The 16030-nt window shown below is 37.1% G+C and overlaps 1 protein-coding gene across 1 annotated transcript; it reads left to right on the forward strand.

The window, feature by feature from the left end:
* The first annotated feature begins 1059 nt into the window (after nucleotides 1-1059).
* LOC127418279 (ER membrane protein complex subunit 5) lies at nucleotides 1060-13082 on the forward strand. Its single transcript, XM_051658797.1, has 4 exons — nucleotides 1060-1181; nucleotides 10501-10553; nucleotides 10651-10754; nucleotides 12406-13082. The coding sequence occupies exons 1-4, from the start codon at nucleotides 1103-1105 to the stop codon at nucleotides 12557-12559; spliced, it is 390 nt and encodes a 129-aa protein (XP_051514757.1). The 5' UTR covers nucleotides 1060-1102; the 3' UTR covers nucleotides 12560-13082.
* The last annotated feature ends 2948 nt before the right edge of the window (nucleotides 13083-16030 follow it).

The following is a 16030-nucleotide window of genomic DNA, read 5'->3' on the forward strand; positions in this document are numbered from 1 at the left end:
TATATACAATAAAATGGTTAAATACTCAAAAAGCAAAGAAATTAGTTACGTATTTATAATTGCTACTCATTCAAAAAAAAAAAAAAAAAAAAAAAACAGTGCCTTTTTTATCCTTCTGCCCCTGTCCCTGCTAAGGTCTGTGCAGATGAGTTTTAAGCTGAGACTTGAAGATGGAGATGGACTTGTTCAGACATATAACTGTATAGAGGAAAAAGGATGTTCAATCACTCTGTAAACAAGGCTGCATGATTTTAAGACAATTTTTGTTTTTATTACTTTATTTTGCTTCAACTTTTTCCACTCTTATTTCCTACATTGAATGGACTAAAAAAATGATCTTTAAAGAAGATTCTTTTTTTTTTTTTGCATGTGACTTCTAAATTTAATTTTAATTATTTAATCACTTATTTTAAAATTATTCAAAATTACTTTATATACTTTGTCACTTTATGGAAGAGAGAAAAAAGAGAAAAGCGCCAGGTTTAAAATGATAAAGTATCGTATCAGCACTAAAAAAAATTCATTGTTGTAAACATGGCTACACAATTTTAAGACAATTTTTGTCTTTATTTACATGACTTTACATGACTTCATTAACATTTTCCACTCTTATCTTTGTGTTGGGTAGCAAGTTCTGTCTTAGACAGAATGGACTGAAAATAAATATCATCTGATAAAGATTCCCCCTTTTTTTTTTACTTTTTTTTTTTAGGAAAAAAAGGTTAAACTTGCATGTCACCATTTAATTGTAATTGTAATTTTTATATGTAATAATTTAATTTCAAAATTATATTATTTTCTTCGTTCATAAGCAGTGGGAAATTGGAAGGTTTTTAATTAAGATTAAAGTACAGTAGTAAAAAAAAAATGCTAGATTACAACTAGTCAAGTAAAGATACAGTAATAACAAAATTACACTGTCTTACATAGAAATGAAAAAAAAAACATATATATATTAAAGGGGAAAATATATGATACAGTAAGATATAAAGTTAGGGGCTTTACAATCCAAAGAATTTCTCAATAAAATTTAGTAGTGGGAAACCGGAAGTGGGATTATTGCGGCGGCGGTGCGCGCCTTGATCAGTTGCTCTCGAGTAAAATGGCCTCGTCCTTCTGGAAAGGTGTTGTTGGTGTAGGCCTTTTCGCCCTGGCACACGCAGCGTTTTCAGCGGCACAGCGTAAGTATTGTTCATCCAGAAACGGGAGCTAATAGACTGGCGGGTTGATTTTCGGAAAGCTGTAGCTGTTTCGATACAGGCTAAGCTAAGTGCGGCCTTTCTGCAGAGCTCAACGTGCATTTCAGTTTCAGTCGACGCAGTGGCTGTGGCTTAAAAGCTTGGTGATCTGCCTACCTAGACAGCACTTTGGGGCGCGTTATAGCCCAGAAATGCAGTCTAGGTAGGCACCTCATTATATTTTGAGTCACAGTCGTTAAATCAAAAGAACACAGTGAATTAAGTTGTTTTCTACCATTTCATCACTAACAGTGTCAGTCTGGCTGACACTGATGAAATATCAATGTAGATTGAATATCGTATCATGCGTGTATGCAAGTTTTATCGTAGTGTTTTTGTAAAGCCTATTTATTATTATATTAACACTTACTCTCTTTAGCATGTAAGCTAAGCTACTAAGGGACGAAATGTTCATTAAATAAATGTAGCACTGACCATTGCTTTTTTCCTTTTCAAATGATGCACCTTCATATATCGCTGTCTGCCGAAAGCTGATTAGTGCTGTGAAAAAGTATTTGCCTGTATATCCTGATTTCTTTTATTTGTGTGTATTTGTCATACTAAATTGTTTTAGATCTTCAAACAAGATAAAACAAAGGCAACCTGAGTAAACATATATATATATATATATATATATATATATATATATATATATATATATATATCCAACAACTATATCACCCATGTGAAAAAATAACTTCCTCCTTAAACCTAATAGCTGGCTGTGCCACCTTAAGCAGCAACACCTGCAACCAAACTAGAGGTCGATCGATAGTGGATTTTACCAGATAACCAGGTTGGGCAGTACCTGCCGATAACTGATTAATCAACTGATAGTTTTTAAAATTGATACTGAAAATTACACTCAGAGTAAAATAGTGTTAAACTTTATTACAAAAATAAACAGTACTGACTGAACCGTGAAAATGTATTGTACTTTTTAAAATGAAATAAATATATAAATATTAATATATATGAACTAATATTAGAATTTTAAAGTCAGCTGACTTTTAAATTGACGTTGTTTCCCAAGTCCACATGAGGGTGCAATAAATACTAAACCATTCAGCATCATTGTATTATTGCATAGAAGGTTCCTATCCTGGCTGTTAAAAAAAAAAAAAAAGCGTATTTCATTTTCAACTAATGTGCATAAAATAAAGTTTTCGTCTGTCCATATTCTCAAATGTTAAGTCAAAAGTAAAATGGGTGGGTGGGTGTTGGTGCTTCAATAGACAGTTCACATGGTGTTACACTTGCACTGATTCCTAGTACTCCAGACCCAAGCTTCATAATAACAGAGAAATACCACATTGTTTTTTATTCAGTACAGTTGTATGTAGAGTAGCAATATTAACAGATAGCTGTGGTATTTGGCTGAACTTGGTCAAACAGACAGAACACAGCAGACTGGAACCGAACGCGAGGATCTCGAGACAAACATTTCAAGTTGAACATCTTTCCTGACAAAGCATTTAAACAACTCATTGCTTAATCTGGAAATGCTTATAAGAGAGCAAGACGCAATTGCCAAAGACCCCCACCAACTCTAAGGGGCTCTTCACACTGAATGCTTTTGCAACCATCCATTAGTTTTTCTATGTAAACGCGCGCTAGACGAACGTCTTTGTTTCCCTTTGTTTTTGTTTATTCAACGTCTCGTGCAGGAGCGCTGTTTTTTAGATGATGTGTCCAATTAAAAAGAACTTTAAAAGCATATTGAGACACCTGCTTTCTGTTAAACTGTATTTGTTGCACTCTGTCTAGCCTTTTTTAGCACAAGAATGTGATCGATCGAAGTCATCGTATTACAGAGAGGAAATTATTTTTATTTTTTTTAAATCAGATGCATTTCTGATTTGTTTATACGTTTCTCTCGGCTTCATGAAGATATTAATTTGTGTCACTAGCTTTAAATATGCAACTTCGCTGGCTAATGAATGCATAAACGTGACCAGCTGGATATAAACTAATGCAAATAGATGGTAACAATCGTGACATTTAAACATTTGGGTAGGACTTGCGTGTATTTTTGTCACATTGTACTAACCGCTTGAGGTTTGCTATAAAGTTAGCATTCTTTCAGCCTTGTCAGCAAAAATACCGCTGTTCTTTACTAATGCAGCATCTAGTCAACAAATTAATTACTTTATAATGATATGACAACGTGTACTGTATACATACTTTTTCGTAGTTGATGTTTTAAATCTACTTCTGAAGTGTTCCGCTCCATGCAGAGGGTAGTCTCACGTGTCAGAACAAACACCACAAGGCATCAGTGAAGTGATACTTTTTATTTTGCCTCTAGAGGCCACTCACATACTGTATAACGACAGCGGACCCTTCCCAGCCGCTCCAGCACTGGACACAACGGGGAAAACTATCGGTGTGGATTTTTGCCGATAACAGATTTCTGGAACTATGGGTTATCTGTGCCGATTAATTGGCAAACCGGATATATCGGTCGACCTATAAACCAAATGCTTTATTAATAACTGGAGATCAGTCTTTCACAATGCTGTGGTGGAATTTTGGCCCACTCTTCTTTGCAGAACTGCTTTAGTTCAGCCACATTGGAGGGTTTGAGCATGAACTACCCGTTTAAGGTCCTGCCACAGCATCTGAATTGGGTTCAAGTCAGGACTTTAACTAGGCCACTCCAAAACTTTAATTTTGCTTCTTCTGAGCCATTTAGAGGTGGACTTACTCCTATGCTTTGGATCATTGTCTTGCTGCATAATTCAGTTGCGCTTGAGCTTCAACTCATGGACTGATGACCGGATGTTCTTCTTTAGGATTTTATGTATCCCCATACCATCACACTACCACCACCATGCTTGACCATAGGTATGAGGTTCTTTTTGTGGAATTCTGTGTTTGATTTATGCCAGATGTAACAGGACACCTGTCTTCCAAACAGTTCCACTTTTGAATCATCATTCCACAGAACATTCTCCCAAAATGTTTGTGGATCATCAAGGTATGTTTTGGCAAAATTCAGACGAACCTTATGGGGCTTTTCCACTGCACAGTACAGCTCGAACCTGATCGCTTTTTGGGGGTTTTCCACTGTGGATAGTACCTGGTATCTGATACTTTTTTTAGTACCACCTCGGTCGATGTTCCAAGCGAGCCGAGCCGATACTAAATGTGACGTCAAAACCCTGCAGCTCACTGATTGTTCAGAGAGAATCGTCACTACCAGCGTCACTGGATTTGCGACACGGGACATCAACCCACTAGTTTTAAAGTTAGCAACAGCGACAGCAATATAATTTGTTCACGCGACTTTTGTAAAAAGAAATGGCTGTGCGCAAAACCACACCATGGTCAATAAGCAAGGTGCAGACGTTCCTCTCGTTAGCGACGAACGAAATGACGCAAAACAAACGTCTTTCAGGAACTGTCTCAGCTGTTGGCCGCACCGGACCTACCAACAGTGCAGGGAAAAGTCGGAGTGGTTCAAACAGAAGTGGAAGTGGTTCGACCAAATGGATGCTATCTATGGCAATAGACTGGCGAGCAATGGGAGGGAGAGTGCCCTGGACTCGGCCACGGCGTTGTTTGAGTCCACGATGGAGGATGGTACGTTTTGTTCCGTTAACTCTATATTCTGCTTGAAAGCTTCACTTTATTTAGTTGACCAGCTACTGGAAAGCTTGCTTCTAAAACAACCAGGCCAATTTAACTGTTACACTTGTGTAAAATCACCATGCAACAACTGCTTTATGCAGCACAATGAGCTAGTAGCTAACAGCTAGTGGTCGTGTTGTTGTTTATGGTCAGTAATGTTTGTGTCACGTTTAAGATGTCACAGCAGTAGAGGCGGCGCAACTTTGACGATCAGCCTATAATCCCACCCACGTTGAGGCGGCACTAAACTGGAGTGGAAAAGCAAGCTCAGAAAAGTAAAGCAAGCAGAGTCGAGTCGAACCATAATGTGCAGTGGAAAAGTGCCATTAATGTTCTTCTGGGTTAGCAGTGGTTTTCGCCTCTCCACTCTTCCATGGATGGCAATTTTGGACAGTGTCTTTTTGATAGTGGAGTCATGAACAGTGATCTTTATTGATGTGAGAGGCCTGCAGTTCCTTGGATGTTGACCTTGGCTTTTTTGTGACTTCCTGGATGTGTCATCGCTGTGCTCTTGGAGGAATTTTGGAAGGTCGGCCACTACTGGGAAGGTTCACTACTGTGCTAAGTTTTCTCCATTTGGAGATAATGGCGCTCACTGTGGTTCTTTGGAGTCCCAGAGCCTTTGAAATAGCTTTGTAACCCTTCCCAGACTGATGTATTTCAATCACCTTTTTCCTTATTTCTGAAATTTCTTTCGACCTTGGCATAGTGTGCTACTGGGTGAGACCTTTTAGCCAACTTCATGCTGTTGAAAAAGTTATATTTAAGTGTTGATTTGATTGAACAGGGCTGGCAGTAATCAGGCCTGTATGTGTCTAGTCCAGCTGAACCCCATTATGAATGCATTTTCATAGATTTGGGGATTTAGTAACTAAGGGGCAAATACTTTTCCACACAGGCCCAGTTGGTATTGGATGACTTTTTTGCTTCAGTAAATAACATTATCATTTAAAAACTGTATTTTTTGTTTACTCAGATTGCCTTTGTTTTAAGTTAGATTTTGTTCGAATTTTTGAAACTATATAGTATGAGATATACACAAAAACAGAAGAAATCAGGATGGGGACAAATACATTTTTCACAGCACTGTATGTATTTTCTCAGGCACTTTGAGTCTAAATAGATGCGCAACTTAAACAATTTCAGTATTATACAAAATTGACTATAGCCAAATAATTCTGTTCATGTGTTACACTTGCTATAGTTTACTTCCATGTCGCTTATTCGTCAAAAAGCACTGTCAAATGTAAATCAAGTCAATTACTGAAACGACAGCTTTACAAATAGCATGTATAATATTTGTGTACTCGCATATGGGATACTAATAATTCACCATTGTTGCACAGGAAATCGACATGATATTGTTGTAATTTGTATTAGTACTAATTTGTCTTGTAATAAAGAAATATATATATATAATGTGATAGTAAACATATGGATGTGAAATAATCACAAATATTATTTAAAGAAGCGCAAAAAACAGAACAATTCGACACTACTACATACCTAGGGTCTCCAATGACCCTATACACCTTTGGTACTTAAGCAATTATAAAAGAAAAAAAAAATATATACACACACACAGTGCATCCGGAAAGTATTCACAGCGCTTCACTTTTTCCACATTTTGTTATGTTACAGCCTTATTCCAAAATGGATTAAATTCATTATTTTCCTCAAAATTCTACAAACAATACCCCATAATGACAATGTGAAAGAAGTTTGTTTGAAATCTTTGCAAATTTATTCAAAATAAAAAACGGAAAAAAAAAAAATCATCACATGTACACAAGTATTCACAGCCTTTGCTCAATACTTTCTTGAAGCACCTTTGGCACCAATTATAGCCTCAAGTCTTTGAGTATGATGCTACAAGCTTGGCACACCTATTTTTGGGCAGTTTCTCCCATTCTTCTTTGCAGGATCTCTCAAGCTCCGTCAGGTTGGATGGGGAGCGTCGGTGCACAGCCATTTTCAGATCTCTCCAGAGATGTTCAATCGGGTTCAAGTCTGGGCTCTGTCTGGGCCATTCAAGGACATTCACAGAGTTGTCCCGGAGTCACTCCTTTGTTATCTTGGCTGTGTGCTTAGTGTCATTGTCCTGTTGGAAGATGAACCTTCGCCCCAGTCTGAGGTCCAGAGCGCTCTGGAGCAGGTTTTCATCAAGGATGTCTCTGTACATTGCTGCATTCATCTTTCCCTCGATCCTGACTAGTCTCCCAGTTCCTGCCACTGAAAAACATCCCCACAGCATGATTCTGCCACCACCATGCTTCACTGTAGGAATGGTATTGGCCAGGTGATGAGCGGTGCCTGGTTTCCTCCAGGCATGACGCTTGCCATTCAGGCCAAAGAGTTCAATCTTTGTTTCTCATAGTCTGAGAGTCCTTCAGGTGCCTTTTGGCAAACTCCAGGCGGGCTGTCATGTGCCTTTTACTGCGGAGTGGCTTCCGTCTGGCCACTTTACCATACAGGCCTGATTGGTGGAGTGCTGCAGAGATGGTTGTTCTTCTGGAAGGTTCTCTTCTCTCCACAGAGAAACGCTGGAGCTCTGTCAGAGTGACCATCGGGTTCTTGATCGCCTCCCTGACTAAGGTCCTTATCCCCCGATCGCCCAGTTTGACCAGGCGGCCAGCTCTAGGAAGAGTCCTGGTGGTTCCAAACTTCTTCCATTTACGGATGATGGAGGCCACTGTGCTCATTGGGACCTTCAATGCTGCAGACATTTTTCTGTACCCTTCCTCAGATCTGTGCCTCAATACAGTCCTGTCTCGGAGGTCTACAGACTTCATGGCTTGGTTTGTGCTCTGACATGCACTGTTAACTGTGGGACCTTATATAGACAGGTGTGTGCCTTTCCAAATCATGTCCAATCAACTGAATTTACCACAGGTGGGCTCCAATCAAGTTGTAGAGACATCTCAAGGATGATCAGTGGAAACTGAGCTCAATTTTGAGTGCCATGGCAAAGGCTGTGAATACTTATGTGATTTTATTTTTATTTTTATTTTTTTCGTTTTTTATTTTTAATAAATTTGCAAAGATTTCAAACTTCTTTCACATTGTCATTATAGGGTATTGTTTGTAGAATTTTGAGGAAATAATGAATTTAATCCATTTTGGAATAAGGCTCTAATATAACAAAATGTGGAAAAAGTGAAGCGCTGTGAATACTTTCCGGATGCACTGTATATACATATACACACACACACACACACTACCAGTCAAAAGTTTTGAAACACTTGACTGAAATGTTTCTCACGTTCTTAAAAATATTTTGATCTTGAAGGCGTATGCTTAAATGATTGAAATTAGTTTTGTAGACAAAAATATAATTGTGCCAACATATTAATTTATTTCATTATAAAACAAAAATGTAATAAAAAAAAAAAAAAAAGTTTTTGAAATTGATGAATTGGACCAAATAATAAAGAAAAGCAGCCAATAAGTGCCCAACATAGATGAGAACTCCTTCAATACTGTTTAAAAAGCATCCCAGGGTGATACCTCAAGAAGTTGGTTGAGAAATGTCAAGAGTACATTTCTGCAAAATCTAGGCAAAGGGTGACTACTATGAAGATGCTAAAATATAACACAGTTTTGATTTATTTTGGATTTTGTTTAGTCACAACATAATTCCCATAGTTCCATTTGTTATTCCATAGTTTTGATGACTTTACTATTATTCTAAAATGTGAAAAAAAATTATAATATATAATATTATAAAAATTATAATAAATTTGAAGCTTCTTAATGTGGTGACCAATCATTCTAATTCAAACGGATGCGTTGCATATAGCGCTCTCTCTCCACGATCTTTAGAGTTCATAGAAACATTATAATTATAACATTAGAAAGCTGAGACTCTTCCCCCCAATCCCCCCCCCCCCCCCCCCCATCCACATCTCTATCGGAGTTGGGCACAGTGGAGACAGCCTCCGCCACCCTTTTCCATTTACCCGCCTCTTATTTTCTGACGTGATATAATTATCAAGCTTCCCAAGGAGAACTTTTTCCTTAACAAGAACCTCTTGTCTAATGAAGTGTTTGTTTCTTTTCTTTTCCTCCATGTCAAATTAAAAGTTATCAGATGGTTAGCAGCAAGTAAATTCTCCTATGACGGTTAATGTAGTTAAACTAACACATCTCACGCACTTTACGTTCAAAAAAAATTATTGCAAGGTGCTTGCTACTTAAAGTAATAGATTTATTCTTACGATTTGCCAGTGTTGAAGTATTGAATTTGTTGTAGGCAACAAGACAAGGCAACCCCATGAGCAGGCTGATCAGACAATGTCAAAGCCTGTTTTTATTCTTAAGGAAAAAATTTAGATGTTAAGAAAATATTTGAGAACGTTAGAATTTTTCAAGAATTGCATGTGGAATATTCTTATGAACTTATTATTTATCTTAAAGGGGACATATTATGCCCCTTTTTACACTATGTAATATATGTCTCAGGTGTCCCCAGAATGTGTCTGTCAAGTTTCAGCTCAAAATACCTCACAGATCGTTTATTCTACCATGCCTTTATTCTCCTGTTTTGTAGACCTGTTCCAAACGGGCTGTTTTAGTGTCTGTAGCTTTAAATGCAAAGGAGCTGCTGCTCCCCTCACCCCTTTCTGGAAGTGGGCTGTGCATTTCCTGCTGGTGCCATGGATATCCCGGTTTTTTTAAACAGTTAAAAAATTATAAATAACACAGAACACACTAAGTCAGTCATCTTACTGTATTGTGCATAACAAAGGTGAGTTATGAAATATGAAAAACAGCTATAGTTGTCGAAAATACCACTATCGTTTCATAATCATTTTTGAAATAATGACCGGTTTAATTACACATTAAATCTTCATTGCATGACCACTCAAGCGGGACTGTGGAGGACGCCAATCAGTTTATATCGTAACCGAAACAGAGATACAGCTTCATTGTTATGGAATAAGGTAGTTAGGGACTAGTTGCTATGTTACACAAAGCACAATGTTTTCACAACAAGCATTTATCGCGCAACGTGCAAACAAATAAATTCAGAAAGCCAAATTGCAAACATTAAAAAAGTATAAAGTGTGAAACTTGCGAATCTGAAGTTGGGTCACGGAGAGTTGGTATCGATCCATCCTTGATCCTTAGCTTTGAAGCAAATCCAGCCTTGTGTTGACCATCGTTGATTAAGCAGTCCGAGTTAGCACAAGCGACTCTAGCGAGGAGATGAATATGGCGGACTGTGCACTGCTCGCTCAGGTTTTAATGAAGGCAGATCTAAGCTACTATGGCGGATCTCTTCGCCAGCCGTGGCCGGTACCTTTCCCCTTTTGACATCATAAGGGGCTGCAAACCTGAACGGCTCGTTCGTAGACACTTTTTTTTTTTTTTTTTTTTTTTTTTTTTGATGGGGAAAGAAAAGAAACGCGGGGATGGTCTTTTGCCATATTTAGTGGGTGTCTACACACACTGGGGACACATAATTATGTTCCAAAAAATGGAAAAAGTGGATTTTGCATAATATGTACCCTTTAAGAACTTTCTTAATTTTTTTCTTAAAACATTTTCGTGAATCTGACCCCAGAGGAATGCGTTTAATGGTTAAGTATTTAATCTGAAGATTGACCATGTTTTCTCTCTCTTCCAGACCGATCGTACATGAGACTGACAGAAAAAGAAAATGAAACATTACCTATAGATGTAAGTTGCAATTGACTGAACATATTGAATCAACAGCAATAATGTGTATTTATATATTATTTGTCTTTATACAGCATTTCTTGTCTTGTGTTTTCAGATAGTGTTACAGACATTGTTGTCATTTGTGGTCACGTGTTACGGAATAGTGCACATCTCAGGCGAGTTCAAAGACATGGACGCTTCCTCAGAGCTCAAAAACAAGTAAGCACATGCAGATGTAATTGACCCTTCGCTAAGCTCCGCTACCATTACTCGCTCTGACAAGCTTTGCAGAACTCCTCATAGGAATAAATGGGAGATTGCCGTGAATGGTGTGGTTTTTGGCTAAATATTCTCATAAATGGAGCTGACAATATTCTTATGTGGGCTGGAATGACGAGTGACGTAAAGCATAGTTATCTTATGTTTTTTGGTAAAAGAAATTGGCCAATTACACTATAATGTGATAGAAAACTGTTGAGACTGAATAAAAATTGAGGCAAACGATTATCACAGTCATTTGAAAATTGAAAAGCTTCATTTGATGGCAATTACACACCAGATAACGTTAGTGTAAGTGAACAGAACTGCTCATAACGTCTCATAACACGTTCACTATGATGCTGTGAACTCTTTATTTACTATCGCCTTTACTAAGACCTGAATCAATACCTAAATTAATTAACGTTAAGTTATTAGCTTTAATTTACCTTGGAGCAAATGTAGATGTCCTTGCTGGTTTTATACATATCATTTGTGAATGAGGACTGGATAGTTCACCCAAAAATGAAAATTCTCTCATCATTTACTAACCCACATGCCAGCCCAGATGTGTAAAACTTTTTCTTCTGCAGAACACAAACAAAGATTTTAAGAAGAATATTTCAGCTCTGTAGGTCCATACGATGCAAGTGAATGGTGGCCAGAACTTTATAGCTCCAAAAATCACATAAAGGAAACATAAAAGTAATCCATATTCCAGTGTTTAAGTCCATATCTTCAGAAGCGATATAATAGGTGTGGGTGAGAAACAGAGCAATATTTAAGTCCTTTTTTACTCTAAATCTCCACTTTAACTTCAGATGTGAAAGTGAAACTAAACAGGCACCACATGTGACTTTCAGGTATGAAAGTGAAAATGGAGATTTAGAGTAAAAAAGGACTTAAATTCTGATCTGTTTCTCACTCACACCTATTATGTCGCTTGTGAAGATATATGGATTTAAACACTGGAGTCATATGGATTACTTTTATGTTTCCTTTATGTGATTTTTGGAGCAAAGTTCTGATCACCATTCACTTGTATTGTATGGACCTACAGAGCTGAAATATTCTTCTAAAAATAGTCAATTGTGTTCTGCAAAAAGTCATACATGTCTGGGATGGCAAGAGGGTGAGTAAATGATGAGAGAATTTTCATTTTTGGGTGAACTATCCCTTTATTCCATATCATGGTTTTCTCGAGATTTATTTAAAGATTTTTAAAAAAGAAAGAAAAAACACTGCGTGTATGCTCTCTTGGCACCTCTTGTCACTATTACAAGTGACCCAGCAACAATGTTTTTTAATTTTTTATTATAGATAATTTCTATAATATCCCTTTTAAAACTACTCCAACACACATTACTCCCGCAGACTCTAGTTGGAAAAAGCAAGCGCTTGTCAGAGAAATGGCGCACAGCAACAGTATCTAAAATGGGATTGGTCAGAAATGCTTTTTAGGTGGGGCTTAGCGAAGGGTCAATTCCCTAAGATCATAAAGTAACATCTGGCTGTGCCTGCCATACTATGCTACTGATGATGTTTGCCCTTTAGTCCTCATGGAGTTTGATTGTCAGAATTTAGCATGTCTCTACTTTTTTGTGTGAACCAGGACATTTGACACATTGAGAAATCACCCATCTTTCTACATGTTCAGTCATCGAGGAAGAGTACTCTTCCGTGCTCCAGAGCAAGAAGCCACTCCAAGCGCCCAGGCCTTGCACTCCAATCCCCTGCGGTTACGCAAGCTGGAAAATTTTCACTGAGACTGGCCTTCAGTGAGCTGCCTTGCCTGTTTGGTTTTTTTTGTTGTTTTTTTTTCTTAGATTTATTTGTTAGCTCCTCGGTTGGAATGGGAAAATAAGCATATTTTCCTGTCTTTAGGTATATGTGAATATGCTGTACAAACATACATTTCTTGTGGTTACTATTATGTCAATGGACTGTGCCAACTCCTTTTCCAGCTGATATGTTTGTAAATACTTATTGCTTCAGAGTCTTAAGTCTGTAGGTTACACCTATAGCCCTCCAACGGGCTCACAGAAAGGGGGTTTCATCCTTCAGTTGAACAAAAGGCACAAATCCTATCATGTACAATGATGGTTTTTGCCTCAATTTTGGCTGCGCAGCTGACCCTAACTGCAACAGGTTCTTCCCTTCACCCTTGCGAATTAAGGTTAATACTATGGACCATACATTGTGTACAGTACCTGACTACTCAACTGCAAAATTGAGCGTTATGCAAATAATCTTGAAACTAATTCAAATTATTAAAACATCTGAACATGGGCAAGATAGATGAAGTAGATTAATAGTAATTCTAATACTGTGAACACTCATGAATACATGAATGGTACATTTGTTCTTTGAGGGGGGCAATGTTTTCTGTTTTATTTCATGTTGAGACTCAACTTCTTATTTTTAACTTAATAAATTTTGAAATTTTATTGAGGAATTTGTAACTAGGATGATATCCAATCATGTTTGCCCCTTTATTCTAAAAGAGGATGTATACATAGTTTTTGAAACTGGAGTGTTCTCTCTGTCTGAGAATATCATGAAGATATAAGATTAATCATGTTCATTTAACCTTCTTTACAAGACCTGCCAAATGACTAGGAAGTCTTATGCCATGCTCTAAACGTTTAATGTTCTCATTGGAACATTTTTTTTGTGTGGGACATCAACTTGGTTACTTATTGTTATCCATGTATGGTAAGTAGAGAATGGGAAGTTGAAACAGTCTAAACACAAAATTATACTAATCCATCTAAAATATGTCAGAGACAAGACATGTGGAACGTTACACTAGAACAGAAGGCACCAAATGTGACGAGCATAGAATCCTTCTTGAGCTTCACAAGGGAATATAGCTAATGTGAGTTAATGTACATAGGTTACAGGCTTCATAGTCATAGATTTTAAAATGTAATTCCTATACAGTACATGACATACAGTTGAAGTCAGAAATTTACATATACCTTTTAAATAAATGCCAAATACATTTAAATTCTGTTTTTAACCATTCCTGACATTTAATAGTAGAAAACATTCCCGGTCTTAGGTCAGTTAGGATTACTACTTTGTTTTAAGAATGTGAAATGTCAGAATAATAGTAGAGAGAATGATTAATTTCAACATTTCTTTCATCACATGCCCAGTGGGTCAGAAGTTTATATACACTATTAGTGTTTGGTAGCACTGCCTTCAAAAAAAAAAAAAAAAAAAAAATGAGTAGCCTTCCACAAGCTTCTCACAATAAGTTAATGAAATTTTGGCCCATTCATCCAGACAGAACTGGTGTAACAGAGTCATTTGTAGGCCTCCTTGCTTGCACACACTTTTTCTATTGGATTGAGGTCAGGGCTTTGTGATGGCCACTCCAATTCTGATATAAGACTCGTTTTACTGTGGATATAGATACTTGTCTACCGGTTTCCTCCAGCATTTTCACATGGTCCTTTGCTGTTGTTCTGGAATTGGTTTGCACTTTTAGTACCAACCTACATTCATCTCTAGAAGACAGAATGTGTCTCCTTCCTTAGTGGTATGATGGCTGCGTGGTCCCATTGTGCTTATACTTGCATACTATTGTTTGTACAGATTAACGTGGTACCTTCAGGCATTTGGAAAGTGCTCCCAAGGATGAACTAGACTTGTGGAGGTCAAAAAGTAAATTCTGTGGTCTTGTCTGATTTCTTTTGATTTTCCCATGATGTCAAGCAAAGAGGCACTGAGTTTGAAGGTAGGCCTTAAAATACATCCACAGGTACACCTGCAATTGACTCCAATTAGCCTATCAGAAGCTAATTGACTAATTGCCTAAAGGCTTGACGTCATTTTCTGGAATTTTCCAAGCCACTTCAAGGTACATTTAACTTGGTTAATGTAAACTTCTGACCCACTGGAATTGTGATATAGTCAATTAAAAGTTAAACTATGTCTGTAAACAATTGTTGGAAAAATTACATGTGTCATACACGAAGTAGATGTCCAAAATGACTTGCCAAAACTAGTTTGCTCATATGAAATCTGTGGAGTGGTTAAAAAATTAGTTTTAATGACTTAAGTGATGTAAACCTAAGTGACCTAAGTGTATGTAAACTTCTGACTTCAACTGTATAAACTGCAGTAATTTGGAAGCCATTTGTCCAGTATGAACAGAAGGTTTTGTAAATTAAAGCAGACCATCTGTGCTAAGCATTTTTCATTTTTAAATCTAATGTCAGTGCGTGCTGTGCAAAACCAAAAGTAAACTCTCAACTTCTTTTGAGAATCATACATGTACAAAATCATAAATGATCAACGCAGTTCTCTGTAAATACAGTATGCACAACACACACATTTTCCTTAGTAATGTTTAATTTTTCATTTTCATACAAAAATCATAAAATTTTGTCTATATAATATCAGTTTAAAAATGTTGTACATTTACAATTCTTAAAATATTATTTTCTTGTAGAAATACCATCCAAGAATAATCTATATTATTTATGAACATTAATAGTCGTATACATCTTTTTTCATTTTTTTTTTCAATTAACAAAACAAACAAAAAATGGGGCCACTAATGTAACGTTTGTCTGTGAAATGAAACTAAAGAGTCTTGCAACTGCTCTCCAGATGAGCAGAAGATGTTGAAACATCACATGACCACATATTGTACAGAATCAAAACTGGACCTGTTGGTCAAGGTTTTCAAACAATTCTTGCCATTTCCCATTTATGTGATGATCCAGCTGCATTTGGACAGGGTGGATGTGACTTTTTCATTGGACACTTGCTTATAGAACATTGCATGTTAAAAAAATGTATCTGAATGATACTAATCTATGTGACATTATATATCACCACAAATATAGGAACAGGTCAGCTACATAGATTTCATACTGAATCCCCAAGGTCCATTTTTGTTCTTGAGGATCTGCATGATACTGTCTATATTTACTGTAAAGACAGTCTGAACTGCATGTAAGTGTTTTCCACAGTTTTGGAGTAAAATTGAGCTTGGCATACTGTAGGGTTATTCCTCTTAAGAGGTCTACAACACCCAATCCAGACTGATTTGAAGGTCATACTATATTGTTAACCTAATGGGTTTGTGGGCATTTCATGCAAAGACAAATCCAAAATACAGTAGATCTTCCATACTTACTTCTGTTTTGAACTATCCATTAATGAAAAAACAGTGGACACAGTTACTCTACAGACATACAGCAACTGCTAAATGTGACAGA

The sequence above is a fragment of the Myxocyprinus asiaticus genome, chromosome 27 (assembly GCF_019703515.2).
Source record: "Myxocyprinus asiaticus isolate MX2 ecotype Aquarium Trade chromosome 27, UBuf_Myxa_2, whole genome shotgun sequence".
Classification (NCBI taxonomy): domain Eukaryota; kingdom Metazoa; phylum Chordata; class Actinopteri; order Cypriniformes; family Catostomidae; genus Myxocyprinus; species Myxocyprinus asiaticus.

Coding starts and splice junctions, on each gene's coding strand:
- LOC127418279 (XM_051658797.1), top strand. CDS start 1,103: ATGGCCTCGTCCTTCTGGAAAGGTGTTGTTGGTGTAGGCCTTTTCGCC. Junction 10,554..10,650: donor ATGAAACATTACCTATAGAT/GTAAGTTGCAAT, acceptor TTGTGTTTTCAG/ATAGTGTTACAGACATTGTT. Junction 10,755..12,405: donor TCCTCAGAGCTCAAAAACAA/GTAAGCACATGC, acceptor TGTGTGAACCAG/GACATTTGACACATTGAGAA.